Source organism: Halichoeres trimaculatus, unplaced genomic scaffold (assembly GCF_033239565.1).
Source record: "Halichoeres trimaculatus isolate MK-OKI-2021-1 unplaced genomic scaffold, fHalTri1.1 fHalTri1_scaffold_19, whole genome shotgun sequence".
Classification (NCBI taxonomy): Eukaryota; Metazoa; Chordata; class Actinopteri; order Labriformes; family Labridae; genus Halichoeres; species Halichoeres trimaculatus.
The window spans coordinates 11,426,723-11,452,166 of NW_027437197.1; the positions used below are offsets into that span (position 1 = coordinate 11,426,723).

General features: G+C 39.1%; 3 protein-coding genes across 5 annotated transcripts; 1 reads left to right on the top strand and 2 right to left on the bottom strand.

Moving 5' to 3' along the window:
• Positions 1–1,032: 1,032 nt before the first annotated feature.
• Positions 1,033–5,472, bottom strand: asb1 (ankyrin repeat and SOCS box containing 1). Its single transcript, XM_074694094.1, has 5 exons — positions 5,217–5,472; positions 4,278–4,416; positions 3,152–3,454; positions 2,686–3,068; positions 1,033–2,246 (listed from the first exon to the last, which is right to left on the bottom strand). The coding sequence occupies exons 1-5, from the start codon at positions 5,311–5,313 to the stop codon at positions 2,116–2,118; spliced, it is 1,053 nt and encodes a 350-aa protein (XP_074550195.1). The 5' UTR covers positions 5,314–5,472; the 3' UTR covers positions 1,033–2,115.
• Positions 5,473–6,372: 900 nt separating this feature from the next.
• On the bottom strand, positions 6,373–21,490 carry traf3ip1 (TNF receptor-associated factor 3 interacting protein 1). 3 transcript variants are annotated; one of them, XM_074694943.1, is made up of 16 exons: positions 21,195–21,489; positions 19,857–19,925; positions 18,648–18,809; positions 17,781–17,909; positions 17,094–17,588; positions 16,947–17,015; positions 16,749–16,772; positions 16,265–16,340; positions 15,494–15,514; positions 14,940–15,012; positions 14,689–14,775; positions 14,352–14,487; positions 14,225–14,261; positions 14,037–14,113; positions 8,799–9,016; positions 6,373–8,628 (listed from the first exon to the last, which is right to left on the bottom strand). In XM_074694943.1, the coding sequence occupies exons 1-16, from the start codon at positions 21,315–21,317 to the stop codon at positions 8,463–8,465; spliced, it is 1,962 nt and encodes a 653-aa protein (XP_074551044.1). In that variant the 5' UTR covers positions 21,318–21,489; the 3' UTR covers positions 6,373–8,462. The 3 variants fall into 3 exon arrangements, with proteins under 3 accessions (XP_074551044.1, XP_074551043.1, XP_074551046.1); XM_074694942.1 differs by having other exon boundaries at positions 15,494–15,517; XM_074694945.1 differs by lacking the exon at positions 16,749–16,772 and having other exon boundaries at positions 15,494–15,517; positions 21,195–21,490.
• A 451-nt stretch (positions 21,491–21,941) lies between these two features.
• On the top strand, positions 21,942–25,444 carry agr1 (anterior gradient 1). Its single transcript, XM_074694154.1, has 8 exons — positions 21,942–22,049; positions 22,654–22,784; positions 22,881–22,944; positions 23,319–23,371; positions 24,023–24,099; positions 24,196–24,259; positions 24,825–24,908; positions 25,348–25,444. Exons 1-8 carry the CDS (start codon positions 22,024–22,026, stop codon positions 25,404–25,406), a joined length of 558 nt encoding a protein of 185 aa, XP_074550255.1. The 5' UTR covers positions 21,942–22,023; the 3' UTR covers positions 25,407–25,444.

Here is a 25,444-nt window from a genome sequence, read left to right on the forward strand (position 1 = left end):
AGCCCCATTTAAGACTTGAAAACCTTCAAGTTTTATAAACTATGCTTTTGTTAAAGTGCCTACTTATAAGTTAATTTTTAAGAGTAGTTCAATTCTTTTTATATTTGTTTATTTTAATTTTTTTTGTTTTATTCCTTTTTCTTCTTTTTTTGTTTGTTTTTGTTACTCTTGCCTCTGTATATAAAATATTCTATACATATAAATTTGCTTACCTTCACTGTTTCTGTTGGATGTTTTAATGTCACAGGCGTTTCAGAACCTGTTTTGGCAAAAGTAAAACAGCTCTACTGGGAATAAATTCATAACTCAAAGGTAAATGGCCTCACTAGCATAAAAAATAAGGTAAAACATTTCAGAAAAGCAACTTGTTAGGTCTTGTTGTCAAAAACTGGGGTCTCTCTATAGACTGTAAAAATATGATGACATATGAGAGGCGTTGTTTCATGAAATCCTTTGTTAAATTCTGAAATATTTTGACAAGATGAGCAAAGACAAGGGATGGTTATTTTGATTAATCTTGTTCAAACTTGACAATCACAAAAAGAAAATTGTATTCTCTTTAATAAGTGAATATCTTGGTACAATTCTCTTCTTCTGCTCTTTATCATTAAATAAACCGCTCTGACCTTGGTCATATAAATACATGTATGACAGAATAATAAAATAGGAACTTAAACCGTACCAGGATTTGCCTCTAGATGCTTTTAACAGTGTGCTGTAAATGTACTGGATCAAACTCTCACGTCATTTGTGGGTTTTGTTGCCTTGATACAGAGAGGGTGGTGATTTTCTTTCATTATCTTTAACCAAACCTTAACTTCAGAGATTCTGTCGGATATTGGCTCAGATATTCTAGACAATCTTGGAAGAGGTTGTGAGGACAGTAAAATAAGTAATTCACTCATGGTCACTGTAACAGAACAGAAAGCCTGGAAGGCATCTTACTTTTAAAGTACTGCTAGTCCTTCTTGCAGTTCGAAACCTTAGTTTGTAGTTTGAGGTTTTGAAAAAAAAAATACAAGGAAGAGGAAGCAGAGTTATTGCACGTTTACTGTTTGCACAGGCCAGATGATTTATGCAAAGACAAATTCACCGACATCATCGTCATATTGATCAATAGGGAAATGAATTGAAGCGCTGCCACAGACATGCACAATAGACTTTGATGCAGCCTATTCTAAACAAATTAAAACACCTCAGATATCATTATAAATATGTTTTCATTACAGAAAGAGCTTTCTTAAATATGGTTAGGCAGTACATGTTTCTCACACTGTCTCCTCTACAGGTTCGGATAGTAACACATACACAAGTTATAACAAGAAGATCCAGAATGTAAACTTATTCCGTTGTAAGTGTTTCAGATAGTGTCCAGAACCTTAATGTGCTCAATTCAAGGTTTTGTCAATGGATTTCTTTACTCCTATTGAATTGTCTTTAGAAATTCAGGGCTGACCTGTCTTTGAGGCTATTTTCAAATTCAATGTTAAGGCATACGGCTAAAAAATGACCTACAAAAATAATAAAGAACACCAGTCTTGGCAGAGTCGCTTTTCTGGTGCCATTGAATTTGAAAGGTGTGGTGTTTTCAACGAAGCAAAGATAGAAGCGAAATTCAGTAAAATTTAAGCCATTCATGGATCTAGATTTTTCTCTTGAGACTACAAGGTTCCTGCATGTTTAACCATTCATATTGATTAAGAATAAGAAGAAGGCTAAAAACCCAAGTTGACAGAAACTAGACCAATGAATGAGTAAACAATCCACTGAGTTGATATATCATTCAGCATCATAAGAGAGGATACTTAAACGGTAAAAAGTATTGTGTCGAACGATATGGCATTATGGCTTTAAAGTGCTACATACAGCAGAACAAGAACATATCAAGGTGATTTGGGAGTTAACAAGGCAAACATTTGGAATCTCACAAGGTTTCTATGGGTGTCTAATCTCTCCACAATGACACATATCTGTAGAACATGTTTGGAAATAATGTAATTCATCCCTATTTCAAGAAATTGTGAGTTAAATTAGGATAACAAAAGTCCTATCCTGGGTAGTTTTTAATGTCTGGATCAGAGGAGCTTAGTTGTGGGAGAAAAAGGTGGATGTTTGTCAGTTCTGGTGGAGTAGGAAGTTCTTGATGGGTTGTGGGAGTGGTAGCGAGGTTATGTGGTTTAAACGGCTTTTACCCAGCGTTCTGCGGATCCTGATGCGGCACAGGTTTGTGAGCCTTTGTGGGTTTCCTAGGAAGGAAGGAGAAGTAGACCTGATTTGCAGAAGAGAGTTCTACAGATTCAGGTTACCTAGCATGATATCATGGCACACTTGAAGTAACAATTTTTCCTGCTGGTCGTGTTATGTGACCTGTAAGGTCCTTATTTTTACCGTCTGACAAAGAGGGATATGATAAAGAAAAAATTGTTTATTGGGCATGCTAGGGCAATTATATGTCTGGAAAAAAAATAAACTTTGAAGGGCTTTGGAGCAAAAGTGGTAAAAGATTGGATAAGAACTGAACAATTTGAATATGTTTTAAAAATGAACAAAAGAAATCATTTTAGCTTCTATTCTCTGTCTAAATAAAATTTCCTACTACCTTTCTAATAACTGTAAATGTAGGGAGCCTTTCTTGGGCATTCAGTGATTTTCATTCGTGAATGTATAATTGCAGGTATTACTCACTCTTGGCTTCCAAGAAGACCTTTAGTGCCTCTGTGTCCACCTTCCTCCGATTAGGAGCCTCTAGCTCTGACTCATCCCAGGGCACAAGTGCCGGATTGGCCCCGTGGTCCAGCAGCAGGTGGATGAAGGCCACCTCACACCCATGTCTCAGCACAGCATCCAGCAGGCAGGAGGCCAGGCCGCGGGTCAGAGCTTCGTGGCAGACTGGACCTGTGTAGTTAAAGTCAGGCTGAGCTCCAGCCTGGAGCAGCAGCCGGAAACAGGGGAGGTGGTGGTAGGCAGCACTGATGTAGAGAGGACACACCACGAGGGTGTTGAGGGTGCGGGCGCTCAAGAGGAGCCGAGGACCCAACTGGTGGTCCATGTCTACATCAGCATGGAATCTGGAAGAACACGTAAAAAAAAGAGTTGTAACACTTTTTTCTCCGTAATTTCTTCTTTGAGACTTAACTTCTCCTGACCTCACCTTATAAGTTCCTGCAGTATGTCCAGCCGACCCACCCGTGCAGCATGGTACAGTGGGGTGCTGCGGTGATGGCGACTTCCATTGGGGTCCGCTCCTGCTTCCAAGAGGATCCTGACACAGTCCAGGTGACCATTAACCACAGCGACGTAGAGGGCTGTTTGACCTTTGACATCAACCAGATCCACCTCTGCTCCCTCAGCGATCAGGTAGGCCACGCAGGCTGCATGTCCAGCTGTGGCTGCGATCCGCAGAGGGGTACAGGGCAGACAGCCACAACACCATACAGACTTCTCATTGATACGCCTGGAAGGAGAAGGTAGAGTGGTTATCAGTTATAACATTAGAGCCAGCACTTCAGATAACCCCATTATGTTCACATGAAGCACAGCATTTGAGCACAGTCTGCATATAGAGAGGGAAAAAGCTTGCTGACAGAGAAGAGACTCTGCTCGCAATGTGACACACAGGGGTAGAGCCAGAGCTACACTTCAACAAACCTAACCTAATCAGGACTGTTAACAAGGGCGCACACAAGGATGGCAACAAAGGCCCTGGAGGGCTATGAGGACAAAGTACCCAGCATGTGGAGTGTGTTAAATGCTACTGGACTGCTCTGTGGTGGAGAAGCGGAAGGACATATTCTGTTCAACATGTCGCTCTCTCAGGCTGTCACTCAGCAAACCCACCACACGAACCCCCTTAGCTGTAAACCACAAACCACTTACTGCCACACAAGCACACTCTGGACACAAGCTGCCAGCTCTGCTGTAACATGATGGATACAGTGACAAAGAGTGAACAAAGAAAATTCTATAGGCTTATAACAGCCAAACACAACACTGCATTGAAAGATGTCTGTGTTGAAGGAAACAGTAAGCAGCAACTAATGTCTGAGCAAATTTTTCTTTTCCTAACTCTTTTTATTTCTTAAACAAATGTATAGTGCTTTTTCATATAATAATAGAACAAATTGATGAAGACTGATTTTATCCAATAAGAAAACACAGATTTTGCCCAATACATGAAAGGCCCCACACATAAGCTTGGCTGCAATTGTTACAAAAAGTGCATCATAAAAAAATCCTTTAAAGTAAAAACTATCCTTTTCATTAGTGTTTTCTCCCACCGTCTGAAGCTGTCTTCCTGCAGCAGATTCCTCAGGGTGTCCAAGTCTCCGACATAGGCAGCATTGTGGAGACGCATGTCATCCTGCTCCAAGGGTTTGTCGCAGAACTGCTCCTGGAGCCATTCCTTAAGGTTACGGCCTTTAATGAACACACGGACAATTAACTTTAGAAGGATGGCTCATTTTATAACAAATAAACAAAACAATATCAAATTTGGATCACGTCTGCAATTACCCGGTCTTAAAAGAAACAGAGAATGATTCAAATAAAGCCAATTAAGCCATAATTGATTTTCCTCAGCTCTCTCAGCCCAGATCATAAGAGTGTTTTTGTGATTTACTGTACAGATGTAATATGAGAATCAAGCATTAGGGAGCTGCTTCTCTGACTTCATGTTATTACATTACATATCTGTGCAAGAGTTCTTGAATATGGGATAGAACAATAATGCTTGTTAAATGACTCCCTCTGGTGAGCTCCTGAAATTGGTCTGTTTAACCACAAAGTGTGTTCCTAGTTGCCTCTATGAATCTGAATATGTTGAATATGACACTGAACACTTGCTGAAATATGATAATAGCAATGCAAACCTGAATCACATTTTCCTGCTGAAGTGTCAATGCATTGTTTAAAGAAGGTCAAACTGAAAATGGGCTCCTATAGATTGCATCTCATATGATTTACTGGCTATGGCATCAAAAATACGCAGTGTGAGTCATTCTTTTACACCTCTATCTCCAGACATAGTGTACTCACATAAAACATGGGTGCCACACCTAATGGAATCAATTACACTGCTTCTTTTCTAAATGTCATCTTCACCCTTATACTCAACTTGTTACTACCCTGTCCTCTTATACACAGAACACATTGTTCACATGCTTCCCTGACAGGTTATATGAAGCACCATTGTCCTCTGGTCATTCAGCCCTAGGTACCTGCAGCAGTGGCACTTGGCAGATCAGACACAGTGATGAGCGGAGGAAAATTGATACTGGGCGGATCGTCGACATCAGCCTCTTGACCGTCGGCCATAATCCTGAAATGTCACACCGTCAAACCGAAAATAGCACCCTGAGGGTTGTTGAACTCTGGTCTCTCAAAAAACAGCAAGCAGAATGAAAACGAGCAATCAAAATAAACAAACGTGACTGTGTTGATGACGGCGTCAGTCCTCTGCGCTACTTCCTGCCTACGCACAGCTGGGCGGATTTAAAGGGAAACGTCCCCTTAAAAAGCCTGGTACATAAGGCATCTTGTGCTGACGTAGACAAGAGATAAATTAATTATAAATGTGTCAGAAATTACATATTTATAATAACCATTAAATAGTGTTTTCATTAGAGCAGACTAAAGTCGAGTGAAATTAGGGGGATTTGTTGCCACTTAAGATTAAAATGATAAAGGTTATAGTAGTTTTGTTAAGCCCAACTTAAGGGGAATATGAACAAAGTGAAAGTGAAAAGTGAGGTCTCTCTTGTTCCATTGTGTAATTTAAAGGGCCAAATCAGCAGAGGCTTTTTAGAGCATCCATCATGACATGCCACTTTAGCTCTGAGGAGTTAGATCAGAAAAATGGACAATGGAGCTGCTCTTTGCTTAGGCTAAGCTGTTTAAATCTAAGGGGCCAGGTCTTTGCTGAAGCAGGTGTTCTAAAAGGAGCTTAAGTTGGATCTTTCACCTGCGTCACAAATTCTCTGTCCAAATCTTGTATTGCAACTATTAAAGGAGTTTCCTAATGAGCTCTGTGTGGGGTTACAGCTACTTTTTAAGAGAAATAGTAGAGCTAATTTCATTTAAGGGTTGCAAGAAATGAGTTAAATGTTTGACTTTGGTCATGCCTGGTTAGCTTTAGAAGAGGACTCCTTGAGATTGTGACTTAGCCCTGGCCAGATAACTCAAGAAGTTCTAAAAAACTCATCCAACGCAAAACCAAAGGTAAGTCATTTCCATGTACTTCAACAGAAGGAACACAGACCTCTCACCAGGTCCCCTTTGTAAGGCTTTTAGATGACTTATTTAAAGTTTTTTTCAACAATAATCACCACTTCTAGGACAAATAGTTATTGAAACGTAATCTTTATTTCACTCCACTACAAAATTATAATTATTTGAACTATAATACAATCTTCACATGTACATTATGTACAATTGAAAGAAAAACACAGAATATTATACAAAAAGTGTACAGTGTAAGTAGCACTGTCTTAAGAGACACAGTAACAAACAGGTTCTGTTCTACCACCATTTTACAATTTTGCTCATGGTCAAATCTTTTAAACGTGTAGGGTACTGTTCACATTTACATTTGGTAAAGTAAAACACAGAGTTAGACTAATTAAGAGTACATGTTGAGCTTTGAATGCTAAAGAGAAGTGTCAGTACAGAAAGTGTTAATTTAATGCTTTTTTCCAGACCTGTCAGAGGTTTCTGCGTTGAGACAGCTTGAAGCTGTAAATTTCTGACAATTTTTTTTTTACATTAAAATAAAATATAAAATTTATTCAATTTGACAACTGTAGTCTCACTATGTGATGTAATTGGAAAACCATTTGGGGCACAAAAACATTAGTTTGGATTGGAGGTCAATGAATATCTGAAGATTTATGACTGCTTCACTGAAACTTCCCATTACCCAAATTTATTCTGAAAATAGTTTTATGTTTAATGGCAAGTTATTTCTAAATTAGTCCCTGGAAATGTCATTATTTTCTGGAAAACAAATCAGCAGCGGTAGTTACTGCATTTCCAAAAGTCATCAAGATCAACTAATTTGAGACTGCTACTTAGATACAGTGACTGCATGTTTGTTACAAACTATAGATTGCACACGTAAACAACAGTAACATATTACTTCCAAATTCACATTTCCACTCCTTAACTAGTTACTGTAGTATTAAGCCACGTATTGCTTCATGTCATTATACAAGCTACAAGTTTACAGCACACTCCTAAAAAGCCAAAGCTGATGAAAATGTCCAGTCGTTTTTTGGAGGCAAGGAGTTTTAGGGTGTATTCATTAGTAAGCAGTATGATTTTTGCTGATTGTTTTTTTTTTTTTCCATAAACACGTGAAATTCGTTTTTCTTGTCAAAATAACTCATCTTGCTCTATTTCAAAAGTAAAGAGTATAATGGAGCTGTAAGAGCAGCGTGCAGTGAACCACATGGTCTGGCCTATATCGCCTGCCGGTGATTCCAGTCATTAGAAATGACCATAAAGAGATATTGATTTTGTTTTGTTGAAGATCTTGTTTGCTTTTTAAGGTCAAAGATATTTTAGGGTCAGTTTTTAAAAAATTCCAAAACACAAACAGAACGACTGATGTAATATAATAATGTAATAATGTTGTAATAATGTAGAGGCCTCCCCAATAACCCTCTGTTGTCCAGTGGGATAAGCCCTTACTGTTCCCTGAAAGTTGCCTTATCCAATGTTACTGTACCTACATGTCCGTTTTATACAATAAGAAAAGAGTGTATGCTCTGTTGTGATCACTGTACCACATCAAGCATTACCACCTAGCTGAGTGTCAAATATCCCCAACGGGAAAACAATGAACTATCACTGGTCAAATCTAGGCATGGTGGAAAAAAATGAATGCTGATGTAGTTTTAATTAAGTCCAATATATTTCAGTCTATTAGGCCACCAGTAACCCTGAATAAGCTCAAATGTATGTATCTGAATTCCTTTGATCACCAAGCTAATTGTGATATTGTTGGCATGAGTGGAAGTAAAACTGTAATGCTGGTTTTACCATTTAATTCAGGAGCTTCTGAATGCACACTAAAGAAGTCCTTCATGAATTTATCTGAATGAAATGACCCAATTTTGAATAGAACTTTCTCATCTAACATTTAGGCCTAGGACTGCTCACTGACCCATTCAACAAAGGCACAATCACAAAAATGGGGTCAAAGGAGGAGTTTAGGAATTTGGGGGAACAGGAAGATATTTTTTCATTTTCCATTCAAGACCAATGATAGATGGGGTGAGCATCATATGGGGTTTTATTAACTAACATCATTTGGATGATGATGTCTGATATGTTTAAGGGTCTACCTCGAACAATCCCCTAAAGTGCTGTTTGGTCCAACCATCCCTGACATAATCATTCACTCTTAGATCTTCAGTGCATTTTTCAGTAAGATATTTATTCCTTCAGAGACCTTGTGTCTTCTTTCAGGTTTTAGAACTGCCTTTGACTCCAGTCACCATTTTTTGGATCTTCTCTTCATTCTTTAATATGTTTGCTTTTACGGCACAAATCTTGTCCTGATGGTCCTTCACCAGCTGCTCCAACTCAGAGAGTTCTGCTTTTAGAGGCTCCACTAGCCTGTCTGTCGACCTGCAGCAGAAAAAAATGTACAACAGGATTTTTTATAACTTTTTAAACTTTGCTAAAAACTGGTATGAGAATACAAAACTTGTCATCAAAGCTTAGTCTCGATATGAACCTGTGCCAGGTGTAGAAGTCAATCAACAATTGTGAATTTCATGTACACACGCCAGACCCACCTTTGCTCTTCTAGCAAGGCTTGCACATGTTCTTTGTTCTCCCGCCGCCAGGTGTTAAGCTCAGCTTGCATGGCGTCCATGTCCTCCTGTATGTAGTCCATGATTTTACCCAGGGGCAGGGTGCTTCGGCAGACTGTCTGGATTGATGATCTGAGCCGTTCTATCTCCCGGGTCACCAAGTCCCGCTCTTTCTTCCGAGCTACTTCCGACACCACGTTCTAAATTGCATGAAGAGACAACAAAAGGTGAGAAGATTAAAATTTTAGTGCTTTCAACTCGAAATTAATTCAAAAAGTAGCATTTAAAGAATGAGCATGATGTTTTTCTTTTAATTACAATGGGTGGTTCATCTTGATCAAAGTCTTGGGATCTAAACCAATATGATTTCATATGATCTGCTTGATTAAAACTAAAGACTGTGTCTAAAAGCTGTATGAAAACACTCCTCAATAATCACTTGAGTGTCTCCAGACCAAAACATAATAAACTCTCTTTAGGAATGCTACCTTAACCAGCAAAGTCTCAGATGCCCAGAACCAGAGCAGGGCTGCATTTAGTGGTTTAGGATTTCAAGGCTAAAAATGTTAGGCAGGAATTCTACCAACCTAGCTGTGTATATAAAGATCAAACATGTGGCTAAATTGTGTTGGATAAAGTAAGGGGACTGGTTGATGAAGGCCTCCAGTGTATGGTATGTGGTTGGAGGAGGGGGTTAGTAGATCCAAATTACACTCAGTCCCTCGATGGTAAAAGAAGGGGAAGGTATCAGGGTAGGACCTCCCTTGGCAGGCAGCAAACCCAAGGATGTTTACTCAGCTGTACCACGCAAGGCCTCCGAGTGTGTGTAATGCAAAAGCACTCAGTTGGGCAGCCCTAAAGCACCATACACACACCCGAGCTAAGCAGAAGTTCAGGCGAAGCATACAGTAGACACACATAGCCCCCACCTGCCTCCTTGGCCTTGTTTATTTTAGTAACAGGCTGTGGCAGTGGGGTTATTTTACCACAGTATTGAGTAACGACTACTACACTTATGCCTCCTTTCAAGTTCAACTTGTGGCCCAATTTATTCTATTTGGCTCCACAGATGGGAGCACCTGCCCTCACAAGGCGGCAGGAATCATATTTGTGACAGTGTGTACTGAACTAAATGACAGATTCCTCTTCAAAACACACAGTCTGTCATACAGCCTGCTCGAGTAGCTGGCCACATATGGTTGCACAGCTGGTGCATGTATCAATTACTTTATTGATACATCTCTAAAAACAAACCAAACAGCTAAGTAATAACAATTTGAAAAGGAAGCTTGACAAGACAAGACCACACTGCAGAAATGACATCAAGAAGCATTGCCTTCTATCATTTCTTTACAGGAAGCAAGTACAAATGTATGATTCCCTGAAACCCCATTGCTTATTTGTGGCAGTACAGAAGTGTTGGAGTAAGACGTGCTGTGGAGCAGAGGTCCCCTGACAAGGTGGGTGGCTTTCCACTGGGCGCTGTGAACCCTGCAGCTAGACAAACACTCTCCGGCTCATTCGGCCTGCTTGGCTGTGGTTTGGTCTGCACAGCCCAGACACGACCCATGGCTTCAGTCTATTTGCCGTCCTGCTTGCTAACCCCCCTCCCCAACCCTGCTCTGTTGGAAAATAAAAAAGTTGGCGTGAAAACATGACCCTTTGTTCCTGTGCACTCTGTCCGGCAAGATATAAATCACAGCTTTATGGAGGTCCCTGTCGTGGTCGACAAGACCTGTGTGCTCCTAGTTTTCCTTTTTCTCACCCTGATCACAGAACAATATTTAGACGTGGTGACCATGGAGGAGCAGGAGGTCAAAGAAGAGGAAGGGGGGTAGGATTTTATTATTTCAAACAATAATGGAAGCTCAGGGCAATGGGGAAGACATAGCTTCAAGTTATTGCAAGGAAAGGGCAAGTGGACTAAGGGATACCTTCATTGTCCTTTTGTATTAAGTTGCTTTCCTGAGTCATTCACATAATAAAGTATGCAATTCTGCTTGGATAGTTACCACCTTTTTGAGTAATTTTTTTTTACATTTCACTCTTGCTTCTCTGGCAGAGTCTTAAATGGAGAGACTAATGGTGAGATGGAGTTATACTCCTGAACGTATTTGAACACAGAAGGGTACACCACAAAATCATCCAGTCATCTAATCAGCTTAATTAGGAAATGTGCTTATATCTGTGATTTATGGACTGTTTATTAGGATTTTCTTCTGACATGAAAAATGGGCAGCAGTCACAGAACCTGTCAGCAGCAGAGAAACCTCCAGGGCATCATTAGCTAGGAAAATAATACTTTGGACACTAGTTGACAGGATCACTGCAAGAAATCAGCATCAGCTTATTCATTTATTTATTCATTAATATCTAATGATTAGATTCCCTTTGGACTGGCAGAAGAATAGGAGAGGAATCAAGATGAGTCATTTAAGGTGGAGTAACTACCCCAGACTTTAGTTCATAACCTCTCTTTCATACTGGTCTTTGTAGACTCCATAAGTAGCAATACAATTTCTTTTGGCTACTGGTGACCATCTAAAGACAATGATCCTGGTGATTCAAACTATGTATTCCTGCCAGATGAGACTGACAGTGAAGCATAGGATGAGAATTGGATCTGGAAAACGTTAAGAGCATCCTTTTGATTTTTTCATACCAGGACATTTAGAAGTTGAGCTAGATCATAAAAATAGCTTGGAGTCAGTGAGGTGGAGAGAAAAGCTCACGGCCACTGAAGTTACAGGATGTTGTTGTAAGGTCACTGCTTCTCCCTGGAGACACAGCTGAGATCAGGACCCAGGGCTACATTGGAGCCTCTGAAGAGACCACTGATTATGCTTTAGCTTAAATGTAAAAATGTACCTTAAAACCACAAAGGTTTGTTACAAACAGTTTGTATAGAAAAGGGGAAATTTGAGGGAATTCATATTTATGGCATCTGCTTTTAGTCAGATTTTTTCATCAAGGTTAAAGTGGGGTTTGATAATCTACTGTGGGTGCTTTAGGTAGGCACTCTTATAAACCTGACCAAATTCATTCACAAGTCAAAACAACCCCTTCAGAAGTGATATGACTAATGGAATGCCACAGGGCCATTTCCTTGTGTGTCTACAGAAAGCGCTGGATGTTTATGAAGACACAGAGGTCTGCAGAGAGGAGTATTTATTTTCTTGACAATTCTGCAGAGAGTATTCTGGCCCTTCTCCTCCGTGACTCTCACTCAACAGCCATCCATTTGTATGCCACGGGGTTTATTTATACATTACAAGCCTTCATCAAGGCTAATTTGATGGGGGTAAAGAAAAGGGGGGAAAAGCGTACACTAAAAAAATCTTATGAAAACGCAGCTGTTGCAAGGGGCAGATCCTGTCTAAATAAAAAGAGAAGTATCTTGAAATAATATACAATACCACCAAGGGGTCATGAGCAGGGTCATCCCCATAAATATACAGCAAATTCTTCAGTCACACGCTGTGGAAGGACATAGCAAAATACAATCATTGGACTGTTTGAGAATTACTGTTGTTTACATCAGTTTAGCTTTGGAGGAGATGAGTACTGGCATTAACAATAGCAAAAACTAATTCAGCAATGTCAAAGGATGTAAATTAAAAATGGAGATAATATAACTCAGAGAAAAAAATTTAATAAAATATATGAAATGGTCAAGAGGCCCGTGTTTGTTGACTGAACATGAATTTGTACCTTAAATCAAGGAGGCATGTGACTCATTCAGACACAATGTTTGGATAAACTTTGGTGTTCAAGAAAATGAAGTGGTACAGCTGAAATTTCAAACCTGTCAAACCACATAGAACAAGGAAGCTCAATATTTACATTTTTGACCCTGCGTGTTTTGCCGTGATTACAAGTTAAAAAAGGACTCCATTAAGCTGACCTCTGCACCCTGTCATGTCTGGAAGGAAGTCATTACAGTTCTTTATACAGCTGAGAAGGCAAGGCCAATAATGATCAAGGGCTGGACTGAGGAGCTCCTATGTGCAGGGATACCTGCTTAAAGCTTCCTTTAAAAACCCTGCAGGATACCCTGAAAGGAAGGTAAGGAACCCTTGAAAACTGAGTAGGCTGCATTAAGATAATTGAGATAAACTCTCCAGGTTGGACTTACTTATTTTATGAAGTCCACAACTTGAGACGTTTTGCTGGAGTGTTTTTGTTTACGTCTGATTGGTTGGTGTTTTTAAGATTTAAACCAAACTGTTGTTCCAAGCAGAGACGAGTAAATCAACCTGTAAAACACACTTTGTCAAGCAAAACTAGTTTTCTAGAGTTTCTAGTTTTCTTGCCAAACTGACAGAACTTCAGGTGTGAGTTACGACAAATGATGTCTAAGGCCCCAGTGAGGAGGGGATATATCAGGGGCCTTTCTGCATGAGTGACAGTCCAAAACAGTTCATCCATCAGAGTCAGGGTGGCCAGCAAAGAAGGGATGCTGTGAGGGTATGCCTCAGTGCAGAGGACCACCCAAAGCAGAGAGTGTACACCACCTCACACCATGGAGTACAGACCAAACTGTAAGATTCACTCTGAGTCACACTCCAAATAGTGATGGAAGATGGCTATGTTTCTGGCTGATAAATAAGCTGACCAAAGGGAATGGATGAGCAACAGAACCAGTGAGTCACCTTAAAAAAAGAGGACATGTTTTGACTCAAATTAAGTTTAAAATTAAAGGTGAGGTGAGGAGAAATAGAGAAAAGCAAAAAAAAAAAAAAAACATGTATGTTTGTTGAACTGCCTGTTGAAAATTTCAAAACATTAAGAATTAATTGTGTTCCTTCCCTTCTCTATTAGTTCACACACTGAGAAGAGAAGCATATCACAGATTTTGAGAAACTCCAGAAAACAACCCAATTTTGCTCCAGACATCTTGATGTGCATATCAGTTGTGTGTGGTCTATTAAAGTCTATACTTGCTTGTCTGGTCATTAGCCCCTTAGCTCCACTGAGGGGGGAACATTTTTGTGGTTACAAGGCGCTGCAATTACACCTCACCCCTTCATTTGTTTATATCTTCCTTTTGATAATAACCAGCATTGCTGGGCATTTCACTGCGGTTAACACGCTTGAGTTGGACAGCACACTCTCAGGAAAAAATCAAATAAAATCAGCTGATGCCTGATATAGATTTGGTGTGAACTAGGCTAACACTGCCCTCTTGTGGACATGAAAGGGAACTATTAACAAACATACCTGTTCTTTCAATTTTGGTGAGGATGGGGATGATTCCAAGTCTTTTTTGGTTTCAAGTATCTTTTTCACAAGGCCACCTTGATTGAGAGAACAAATGAGAAGAAAAGTGAGGGATCGGTTTTCTTATTTATCATTTGCTTATTTAAATTTAAGACAAAAAAGTAAAACAAACAAATATGATAAAGCACCATGTTTGTCTTCACTGTTGAATTCTTGGGCTCGATCCTATAACAGAAAAACAATATTTATATTAACTAAACAAGGATATGGTTTCTACACTGAGTAGTTGAACAATTTACTGTTCAAGCCACTTACCACCTCCATCTCAGGAACATCAGAGGGCAGTGGAGCTGCCTCCTCAACAACAAACTGCTCATCTTCCTCATCTTCATCCTCAGACAGCTTTTTCCCATCCATGATGACTGGTGCTGAGGGCTTGGCACTCGACAGCCTGACAGACATAAGATTAATACACAGTTAATAACATCATGACCACTTGGACACGTTGGTTTGATCACCTCAGTGGTGATTAATCTCTCCAACTGGCAGGATGATGCAATTACTAAAAACGTACTTTATGAAAAAAATAAGAGTTCATTTCTACAAGACAAATGAGTCTGATCACATCAGGGAATCACTGTGATGGAGTCACCTCTCAGCCGGGGTCACGTCAGAGGAACTCTCTTGTCTCTTAACCCTGGGAGGTGCTGGACGAGCACTGCCAGGCCGTGGTATCCTCCTGTTGTGTTACAAGGAAAACATCAGAAGCAAAACCTCTGTAAAAGTGATTTTTAAATGAGAGATGTTTTTTTTATAAGTCAAGCGTAGAATTTGACTGGTACCTTTTACAATTTTACAATACCTCAGAAAAATGCATTATAAGTATCTGCACATTGCACAGACCTGGTAGAATTTTCAGATGAGGCACCTGTAGTGTCTCCATTTTCCAGTGGAACAGGTCTCTGAGCATCTCCTTCTATTAAAAAAAAACAACAGCTTCAAACTGCACGTCTTAACTGCCAAACAACAAACAAATAAATACCTATCATCAACAGCTTCTACTGTGTTGGACACTTGACAGTTTTTCTTATTTTCACACTTCTTTTACTCTTTATCCCTCTTTGTTTTTTGTTTCAACAAATTCTTTAAAGAAATCATCTGTGGTTCTGGGTGGAGTCTGATGCAGTTGCAAGTATGTGCCTGTTAAGCCCATCAAGCTATGCATGTATATCAAACTGAATGAATAACCTGATAGTCTTGTTTCCACAAAGAACACCATCGCCCTTTAACACACAGCTTACTACTCATTCATTTTAAGCGTACGAGGAGAGATTCTAATTTCAAAGCAGTTGAAATCAAGACAACCAACTCCTCTATAACACAAGTTTCTGTGTGTTTGCTGAAAGCCCTAGTAAATCATTTTTACTTCAATAAAAGATTAGGTTAAAGCCACTTACCTCCTTCACTGTCAGACTCATCTGCTGGGGGCAAAAAGCAGAAAGGAATCAGTACAATCCTTTTTTTGCTGTAACCTTTCATTCGGCATGCTAGACATGCTTCTAAGCTGAGGAGATGCAGCACTAAATCTCTTGAAAAATGTCAGTAAGCTCTTCAATTCCTTTACTTTCTTGCATACTAAACCATAGACTGTAAAAAAAGAAATGGTCATCCTATAGCTCGACTTGAAGTGAGGGCCCACAAAAAATGCTCCTCCTCAAGTTACTGGTTGCAGTACAGGTCAAAAACTCCATCGCCCTAGTCTGAAAAGTTTTGTTTTCATCAGTTATTCAACATTAAAGACAGGATTTTACATCACATTTAACAATAATTGAAGGGAGGGCGAGCCAAGAAGAGATAAGGTGAAAGAAAGAAAAAACATATTTGTTGTCACCTGGCTCCACTCAGATTCTCTCAGAGTTCCTCATAGTTTCTGCTGTGCAGACTCTAGCTGCACAATGGCGGCACCTTTGACAGGTGTATTTTGGCTTCAAAACTGTACAATGGTAAAAGGCAGAGCCACACTGTACTCTATATACAGTCGATGTACTAAAGCCGCTCAGTCTCTTACCAGGTACAAGTAACAAAACTGCTTGAGAAGGCGAGTGCAAAAACAATATGACAAATATATAGCTGTCCTATAAAGCCATTCTATCAATAACTGAACCTCAGTCAAGACCTATGCCGTGAAGCTCTGTAATTAAGAACAAAGAGTAAACAGATGGACTTACCTTGACTTCCAATTTTTGGCCTCCGCCTCTGCCCTTTGGCAGATGAAGGCCGAGGTATTCTAGCTGGACTTTCAGGCTGTTGGAAGATGACAAACAACAAGTTGAGAGATAAAATATCAGGACATTGAGTAGTCACGTGTGAAACCATTTATCTTCTTTCATCCTGTTTTTAGGTACCCTCCAGCCACAACAAGAAATGGTTAAGTGCTATCAAGCATCAATACACAGATAGACTTCGGGGTTAACTAAAAAAGTGGCACCTCTTTTATGACTTTGTAGATTAAAATAAAGGCGTCTCTGAGGACTTACTATCTTAACATTAAGTTAATATTCTGTTAATTTCATATTAGTAGCTCTAATCTAATTGCCAATTGTGTTCAAACGATGACAAAGAGGCTATTGGCTTGTAATTTCATTGTTTGATGCTCAATGTTGTCAACTTAGTGTTTAAAAGGGAAAGAGACTTATTGACTTGAAAGCTTACCTGATTGTCAACTGCTTCAATGGGCTGCAAAGGGCACAATATCACACCTTAGTAATTATATTCACATTCAAATGGATTAAAAAGCAAACAAAGCCTTGAGCTTCTTAACAAAATGTGAAGTTTAACAGTGTTTAATATGTAGAAAATTCTATACATTAATTGCAGAACAGACCAAGTGGTCAACGTGATCACACTTACTGGCACAGGTTTGGCTGTCTTGCTAGGCTCTTCAACACCTCCCTGATGCGGCTCTTCTGACACTTTGACCTGAACGCGAAGATTAAAAAAGGTCAATCATTGCATCTCTTGCTACCACTGATGATTTGTCTATGTTGAGTGACGTACCCTGCTATTATCACTCTCTCCACTTTTAGTCTTCTCCTCCCCCTGTTTGTGCCGCTCTCTGTCCTTCTCCCGCTCTTTATCTCTATCTCTTCGTCTGTCCTTTTCTCTTTCTGGATCTCTGTGAGAATCTCTGTCTCTCCTCTTTTCTCTGTCTTTGTCTCTTTCCTTGTCTTTATCTCTTTCTCGATCCTTTTCTCTATCTTTCTCCTTGTCCCTGTCTTTGACTCGTCCTTTGTCCCTATCCCTGTCTCGATCCCTGTCTCGATCCTTGTCTCGATCCCTGTCTCGATCCTTGTCTCGATTCCGGTCACGGCTTTTGTCTTTGTCTCTATCTTTTGTGTGATGGTCCTGTTCACTGCGGCGGTGCTTGTCAGAGCGTTCTCTGTCTCTGTGATGTTCTTTCTCTCCATCTTTGCGTCGAATGTCCTGCTCTTTGGGTTGTTCCGGGTCCTTCTGGTCCCGGCTGCCACTGCGCTCTGTAATCCTTTTTCTCTCCTGGAATTGTTTACAAAAACACAAAGTATGGGTGTTGGATGACAGCCACAAATACATACTAGAAACTTCATCATTCCTTTTTTTGCAGCTGTGATGGAAGGCTCAGACACTAAATGACTTGCACAACTTTAGGTAAAACAGTCGCTCACAAACTTTAAAATCTGCATTTTAAGGCATGTTGGAGACCCTCACCTCTTTATCAGGATGACGTTCACGTCCCTCCCTGTTTTCTTTGTCCTGAGACCTGGAGGTGCTGGCCTTGGTCTTGATGTCCACTTTCTCTCCTGCGAGCACTCGCTTCACTGCCTCATCACTGCGTAGCTGCAGATCAAATGCAGAGGATTTTTTTAATATCAAAACAACTTTGATACAGCTTTATGAAAAACTACTTATTGTTAACTATGATTCAAAAAGAAGATAACAGAAAGCTTAAATCGTGATTGAAAGCACCTGCTCTTCAAAAGATTACCAAAAAAAATCAAATAAAAAACAACACACTATGAGACTTGACAGCCAGAGAATGAGCTATTCTGTGAGTACCACAACTCCTGGACTCCTGGAGGAGCAGAGAAAAAAATCTAAAGAGCATTTAAGCCGTTGCTCAATATTTAGTGTTCTAGTGTGAATATGCACTAGCTACATTTTCTGATTTTTTCCCCTTTTAAGTTTAAAACCTACATACTATCTTTATTTAATTGTGACCAGATAGCAGAAAGCAACAAGTTGCATTAGACATGAGGCACATAAATTTAAATATTACACTGACTAAATGTTATAAAATAAAAACAGAGTCTAGAGAGCAACTAACCCCAAGGTATCCACTCCTCTAGGGTTCAATTAACGTAGCAAGACTGTTACATGAGTACTGAATTTATTGGAAAAAAAAAAGCACTCTTGTATTTTGGTTCTTCAGTATAACAAAAAAAGTTTTGCCTATTAAATCATCATTAATCTATTAAGACATAAAATTGCCAGAGAGTCGTTTTTTTTTTTTTTTTTACTATGCAGCTCTTTGGTGTGTGTGCGTGTGCATGTGTATTATCTCTCAAGAGCACAAACCTCGTTGAGGCAACACTTGGCAATGGCCTGCAGCATTTCATTGGTTTTCTCTGGTTCATGGCCAGCTACGATGCGAACTGGTTTTGCTGCAAGAGGCTCGCCACTCACCAGCATCACCACATCTATTGCTTTCTGTAGGAAGACTATCTTCGAATCCTTATCCTGTCAGAAAAAGAAAGATATTGTGGTGAAGAGGGGAATTCACAGCAGATAAAGAAATTAAATTTGGTTTTAGAAACAACAGTGCTTCAAAGGGAGTCAGTTTCCAATTCAATTTAAAACACCGCTTTCTTGACACCAAAGTGAACAATTCAAGTGTAAATCATATATTGAAATGCTTCAATCAGTAACATGCTGGATTAAATTGTGTGGAAAGATAGAATGATGAAATAAAGAGTATCTCTGGTCCAATGAATACTTAGTGTAACTTTGATTTTATTTGTGAAAGGACGTAAATAAAACTGGCCCTATTCCAAACAAATGACCCGACTAAGCGGTGCTTCTAGTCTATTAGCCAGCTGCATCTGATGATCTGCCAACAGTGTAACATAAGGACCTGTAGCTTGTGCAACCACCTGGCCTTTCTGTTTGACATCTGATAATAAGCTATCCTTTCTGTAGACAGGCTAAGGCAACACATTACAGATTTAGTTTGAGGCTAAGCATTGTTGAGTATGGTTGCTTGAGCATGAGACAGCTTGGAGATGTTACTAATAGCTTTCATTCTGTGATTTAAATTTGTTGTTTGTTTCTACTTCATATACAGGGTATTAACATCACTCACGACAAACCAGGGAGCAATATCAAGACAAATGTAATCTACAGAGCAAAATCTCAGATTTTCAGAATACTGTAAGAAATTTTCAGTGACGCTTGTCAAACTCTTTGTAAGGGCCTTCAGCAGAATAAAATTAGGAAATAATAAATTACCGCAATACAAACTTTCATTATGCTTTAACAGTTTCTGTTATCCAGCATATATCAAAAGCCCTCTGTTACAACAGTAGAGTAACGCACCAACTTGAGTTCTGACACCTTGGCAGTCACCCTTTTTTGTGTTCTGCCAGGTCGTCTCGCTTAGTGCGCATTAGACAGTGTAAAGTTACCTGCCCCCCCTCCCTGTATACAAGTGAGTACTTTACCAAGACTGGAGATAACCAAAAATTGCTAAGCAGTCCAACACCATGTATGAAGTATGCAAGTACTTACCTTAACATTATCAGACTTCAGTTCATTCTCTCCATACAAGCCTTTCATAAAACCAGTGGTCCTGATAACCTGGAATAAAGGTTTCAATCCCTATAAGATTAATCCACATTTATGACTGTTTCAAATGCCTCAAACTTAAAAATTAGATACTGAAAACATTAACTGGGCAGCTTCAACACAGAAATAGCTCTAAGGAGGACAGGTTACATGTAGTGATGACAATTAGTACTGATACCTGGGAGAGAATTAATAACTCTGTTTTAAAGTTAATTTTTATGGCGAAATGTGTCCAGTTGGAAAGAAATATTGCCTTGTCACTTCTGTACAAGGGTATTTTCTTGGAAATGTATATGTAAACTGATTTTTTTTTTTCTGCTTATACTCAAGATGAAAGGAATCATGCATGCTGACAGGCCTTACTTTATCAAATATACATGAACATACAGTGAAATATTACACTCCTGAACAGATGAAGAGTGAGACTGAGATCTCACTTTAGTTAAGAAAAGTGAAACAGATTTTGCTTTGCTTTACATGTCGAAGGTTCAGTTTTGATAATTTGTATGCCCCTGTTTCAATTTGCACTGTTCGCCGAGTATGCAGCGGAACATCGTTCAGCTGTTCACTGAAAAGTCTTCAAATCTATGTATCTATCTGTTATTAGTCGTAAGTTTATAGCAACAAAAATAGACAGGCAGTTAGTAAAATCTGGGATACATTGGACTAAAAAGTTGTTAATAATAGTTCAGGCAGACAGAAAAATCCAGGTGATATTACGCAAGAGACAAATCGGTTTGTTGATTCCCGTGTCTGCTCAGGTTGTGCCCAGCAACGAGACGCTTTTCCCCAGTCGAGTTAGCTAACTCGACTGGGGAACAGTGGCGTTTATCTGCCAGGATAATAAGATAATAAAAGGCATGAGCTAAATGATAATAATATTAGCAGATAAAAACAATAGAGCCATCACCCCAACCCAATGGATTAACTAGAAAGTTAATTTCCTATGGTTGGCAATTAAACCGAATACATGACCTGCTCAATCACACTGTTGGTATCTTGTTTCACAGCGATGGATGATTACATGTACGAATAAAAGCTGTAGATGTAGAAACCTCAAAGCGAAGACATTAGGTGGCCAATTTAGCGAATTAGCTTGGTTCATGCTAACTTAAGGCTATCAGCCAGCTAGCTAACTAGCTCACTTATTTGTGTTTTAAACATCATACACACGACCAGCGTTGAACTTCTCTTAGAAAGGGGAAAGATAATGTGTCTGAGAGATAATTCAACAAACGTCAGCTTCCCAGTGTTATCCGTACATTATACAAGCAATCTTACCTCACTGATGATGTCGTGTAAGTATCGAAAAGGCGGCTTGTTTAGCAGTTTCTCCGTTAGAAGCGGTTTCTTTATCACTTTCCCTAGAGTCTCCTGGGTCTTTTTTGCTACTGCCGCATTCATGGTAGCAATTAAAATTGAGACCTGCGAGTTTAAACACAGAATAAAAACACGAAAAAAGAAACTGGTAGCCAAAAAGTAAGTGGCTCTGTCGCCTGGTTGCTATGTCAATACTCAGCAATCCCACAGTGCACCAGTAATGCGGACTGCGCCTGCGCGGAGGGTTTAGGGTTGCCAAGCGCTTCTCGTGTCCATAGCAACAACTAACATTGGGTAAAATGTTAAATGAATGAATAAATAGATAAATAAATAAATAAATAAATAAATAAATAAATAAATAAATAAAAGGAGCGACAACAGATGACAGAGCCCACTCTTGCCAGTGGCAAGGCTATCTATCTCACTGACATGAATTTCTGAACAATTTGCATAAAATGAGCATAATTTTTCATTAGCCTCTGATAGAAGAGCTGATGTGCAGTTGGAACTTGATTTAAAATCTAACTGCCACTCTTTCTTTACGCATTCACAAAATGAAAATGTATCCAAGAAGCTAGACTTTTATATTATAAGTCGAAGCAATTTATTCTATTTTTGATGCATTAGACCCTATGCTCATGTAAAAAAGATAGTATTCAAGTCAATCCATCAACCTTTAGCACTGGATTCCATTCTCTGTCAGTGAGTATTTCAAAATACCTGTTTGGTGAGTTTGATGAAAGGAAAAGCCATCATACAAAAGAGAAGACAGAGAGAGGAGTGAGCACAGATGCTTGTTGCTTCAATGCTGATCAGGTAAGATACTTTTCACTGCCACTTCAGCAGGCAAAATTATTTCAACAATGAATTCAATTCTGTTTTGCTATAAAAAAAAATTTGTTCTTATGCCAGAGGTTGATTCCCCTGGTGGAATAAAAAGCTCATAGCCTATCTTAAGATGTAAATTTGTTATGAAGGATTATGAAGACAGCAAACTGAATCCAAATTTTTGACATGTATCTTTGTTCAAACCTGTAGTTTGGCTACATTGTTAACTAATGGGTTTTTGTCATAGCAAAAGCTTCAAAGGACTTGTTATAGTGCAGTTGTACAGTATTTCATTATACAACACACATGATATCTAAAGGATACAGTCTGTAAATCATATTACGCCAGGGTTGCATTCTGAGCTTTGAGCTTACATTTAATACATATATGGCTTGTCCTTAATTCCTCTTTATTTCAAATCACTGCTGTCAGTGACTCACTTTAAAAGGCCTTGTCAAGCTTGTTAGGCGAGTCAGCAGTGCATAGACCAGTATGTCCAGGTATCATAAAAACTAAGCTCTAAGAAAACCTTTGATTACTTTTGTTCTCTGGATGACTATCTTACTCAGTTTTATTCTGCTGTAATTTTCAGCTGTCACTGTAGCTCTCTGGGAGGACAGAAAGTGATGCTTCGCTGGGTCTTGTTAGCTTTGTTCTTTGGCATCTGTGCCAGTGCTGGAGAACAGAAGAAGAAGGCAGCACAGCCTCAAGACTTGTCAAGAGGTGGGTAACTCTCCTTTTGTCAAATATGCATAGCTTCAGTTTCTAAGATTACAACTGTGGAATTTGGGTAATGAGCACTGCTGTTTTGAACTGCAGGATGGGGGAAAGGCATTTCTTGGGTGAAAACGTATGAAGAAGCACTGGTAAAGACGGCTAAAAGGTGAGACTGTACACGCTGATATCGTTGAACAGTTCCTACATCTTATTAGCCGGTTGGCTCTCAACTGGAAGGCTGAAGGTTTAATTCCAGGTCTGTGCAAAAGACCTGGTCTGTGCAAGACACACTAAGTTGGCAGCAAGAAGAAAATGGAAATAGGAATTGCAGCATGTGCTCTTTGCCATGTTATTGAAGCTTAAGTTTTTGGCCCAACAGGTGGTATGCTTAAAATACCACAACCTGATTGTTACCTAAACCTGGCACAGGGAAATCAGTTCCTCTTGGATAAGGTTGCACATTACTGCATTCACACTAGTCATGCCGCTTGTTGTGTTGAGAGATGTATACAGTTGTTTGTCTATGATTCTCTTACACAGTGGGAAGCCTCTGATGGTCATCCATCATAGAGAACACTGCCCATACAGTCAAGGTACTGCACTTTTGTTTTGTTTGTTTTGTTTGTGGCCAAAATTAAGAATGTAAAACAAGAAACAAGCACAAAAATGGAACTGTCTCTCTAACCAAGATGAAGGTAATGTGTGCATTCTGTAATACATGCTCAACAGGCACTGTAAAGAAAGTGGTTAATTTTTTTTTTTCATTAATCAAACAGCTAGTGTCCTGAGTCAGCTCTGTGAAAGTCTCCACCGGTGTTTCTTGATGTCTTAACATTACTGACCACATACAGGGGCAGAATGTGACACCTAGTTTTTACTTTCTGGAAAAACTAAAGCATTTTAGAGTCTAAACATACCCGTACACAACTTATGTGAAAACCTTTGTGACTCAGGTTCATTTAAATATGATTACAATGTTTAATTTCATTCACCTACAGTATGTCTTATTATACTGTATAAGCTCTGCTAAGACCACTTGGTATGTCTTTGGTCTCACCTGCAAAACTTGTTAAGAATTAAAACCCAGGGACACATTCTATGATTACTGGAAATGAGCATATTTAGAACTCTTTCTCACACATTTTTTTACTCTTTGTGTTAGAACAACAACTTCAAAACCTATAAATGGCCATCTGAAATATTGCAGTTTTCTATAAACTGAAATCTGAACATATTTTTCACAGAGCTGAAGAAGGCTTTTGTTGCCAAAAAGTCCATCCTGAAAATGGCCAAAGAGGATTTCATCATGCTCAACTTGGTGGTAGGAACATTAACAAACCAAACAAATTTCCCCAAGTCACAAATAAATTATTACACATAATCAAATAACGTTCTTTAATTATTTTTTTCTTAACAGGAAGAGCCTGCAGACAGAAATATGGCTCCTGACGGCTACTATGTCCCCAGAATTCTCTTTGTTGGTAAATGCTTCCTCTGCTTATCCTTCAACAATTCTTGCAGTCACTCAAAAACACCAGAGCAGCATTGAGGGATTTTAAATGAATAAGGATTCAACATGACAGATGGCATGGACACACATTAGTACTGTATTCTTGGTGGATGTGTGGGAAGTTTGGGGGTATAATAATAAGCTCTTCTGTTGTTCACTCATCGCTAAACAAGAAACTATTTGGCTGGACAGTACATTATCAGAGGGCTTTTTTTTCATTTCAGTTGTCACACTTTATCAGTGAGTATGTGAAACATTCATAAGCCATAACACACAAACATACATGCAAAAACAGGGTCCTATAGAGTAAAGGGGCTGGACAGTTAAGAGCCTTGTTCATAGCCCAATTTCCTGATGGTTTCAAATCTCTTTTTTTTTTCTCGTTATTGCAACTGTTATCTTAACAATATATCTGATGTTTTGTATTTAATCTTTACTGAATGTTGTTTCTTTTTTTTTTTTACATAAACACATGCTCCTAAAATGTACATGATCCTTCTCCTCAGCTTATACTGTGTCTGATATATTTTGTACAGATCCAAGCAAAACGGTGCGCAACGACATTCAGGGAATACACAGCGACCACCTCTTCACTTACATGACTGAAGATATAGACATTTGTGAGTGACTCTTCCTTTTCTAGTTACAGTTTTAAGAATTGAAACACATACCACCCATAAGGAGTATCAGACTGTTTGCCCCCTTTTAAAAAAATTCATATTCTTTGATACAAATTTTATTGAGATGATATATTTTCTGTGAGGTTGTTCAAACAGATAGAAGACAGCCTCCTACAAACAAAACAAAGCAGTGTTATTTCCAACATTTCATGTTATTTTTTCATTTGTCTGTTTTTTGGCCGCTTAAGATAAATATTGAACACATTTTTTTTGTTGTTCTTTTTTTTTGTGAAACCTCAAGGACTTGTATTTCAAATCTGCCTTTCACCAAATTGCATATCTACAACAGCTTTGATCAAAAGAACTGAAGTATGTTGTGCTACAAGTTAACAATTAGACATTGTTTATTTCCTAATTCCTCCCCTCTCTCTTTAAACAGTGGAAGAAAACATGAAAAAAGCCAAAGTTCTCCTGCATTCCAAGCACAAGGAACTATAAAATAGTTTCAGCTGACAACTGGTTTCTCCACATCCATC

Bases quoted from the DNA above. Each gene is read 5' to 3' on its own strand.
- asb1 (XM_074694094.1), bottom strand. From the start codon at position 5,313: ATGGCCGACGGTCAAGAGGCTGATGTCGACGATCCGCCCAGTATCAAT. The intron at 4,417-5,216 runs GTACCTAGGGCT...TGTTCATTAAAG, and splicing joins GCCAAGTGCCACTGCTGCAG to GCCGTAACCTTAAGGAATGG. The intron at 3,455-4,277 runs GTGGGAGAAAAC...TTCTCCTTCCAG, and splicing joins CAGGAAGACAGCTTCAGACG to GCGTATCAATGAGAAGTCTG.
- traf3ip1 (XM_074694942.1), bottom strand. From the start codon at position 21,317: ATGAATGCGGCAGTAGCAAAAAAGACCCAGGAGACTCTAGGGAAAGTG. The intron at 17,016-17,093 runs GTACGTCACTCA...CTTCGCGTTCAG, and splicing joins GAGAGAGTGATAATAGCAGG to GTCAAAGTGTCAGAAGAGCC. The intron at 14,114-14,224 runs GTGCTTTATCAT...CTCTCAATCAAG, and splicing joins CAACAGTGAAGACAAACATG to GTGGCCTTGTGAAAAAGATA.
- agr1 (XM_074694154.1), top strand. From the start codon at position 22,024: ATGCTTGTTGCTTCAATGCTGATCAG. The intron at 22,050-22,653 runs GTAAGATACTTT...TGTAATTTTCAG, and splicing joins GTTGCTTCAATGCTGATCAG to CTGTCACTGTAGCTCTCTGG. The intron at 23,372-24,022 runs GTACTGCACTTT...TATTTTTCACAG, and splicing joins ACACTGCCCATACAGTCAAG to AGCTGAAGAAGGCTTTTGTT.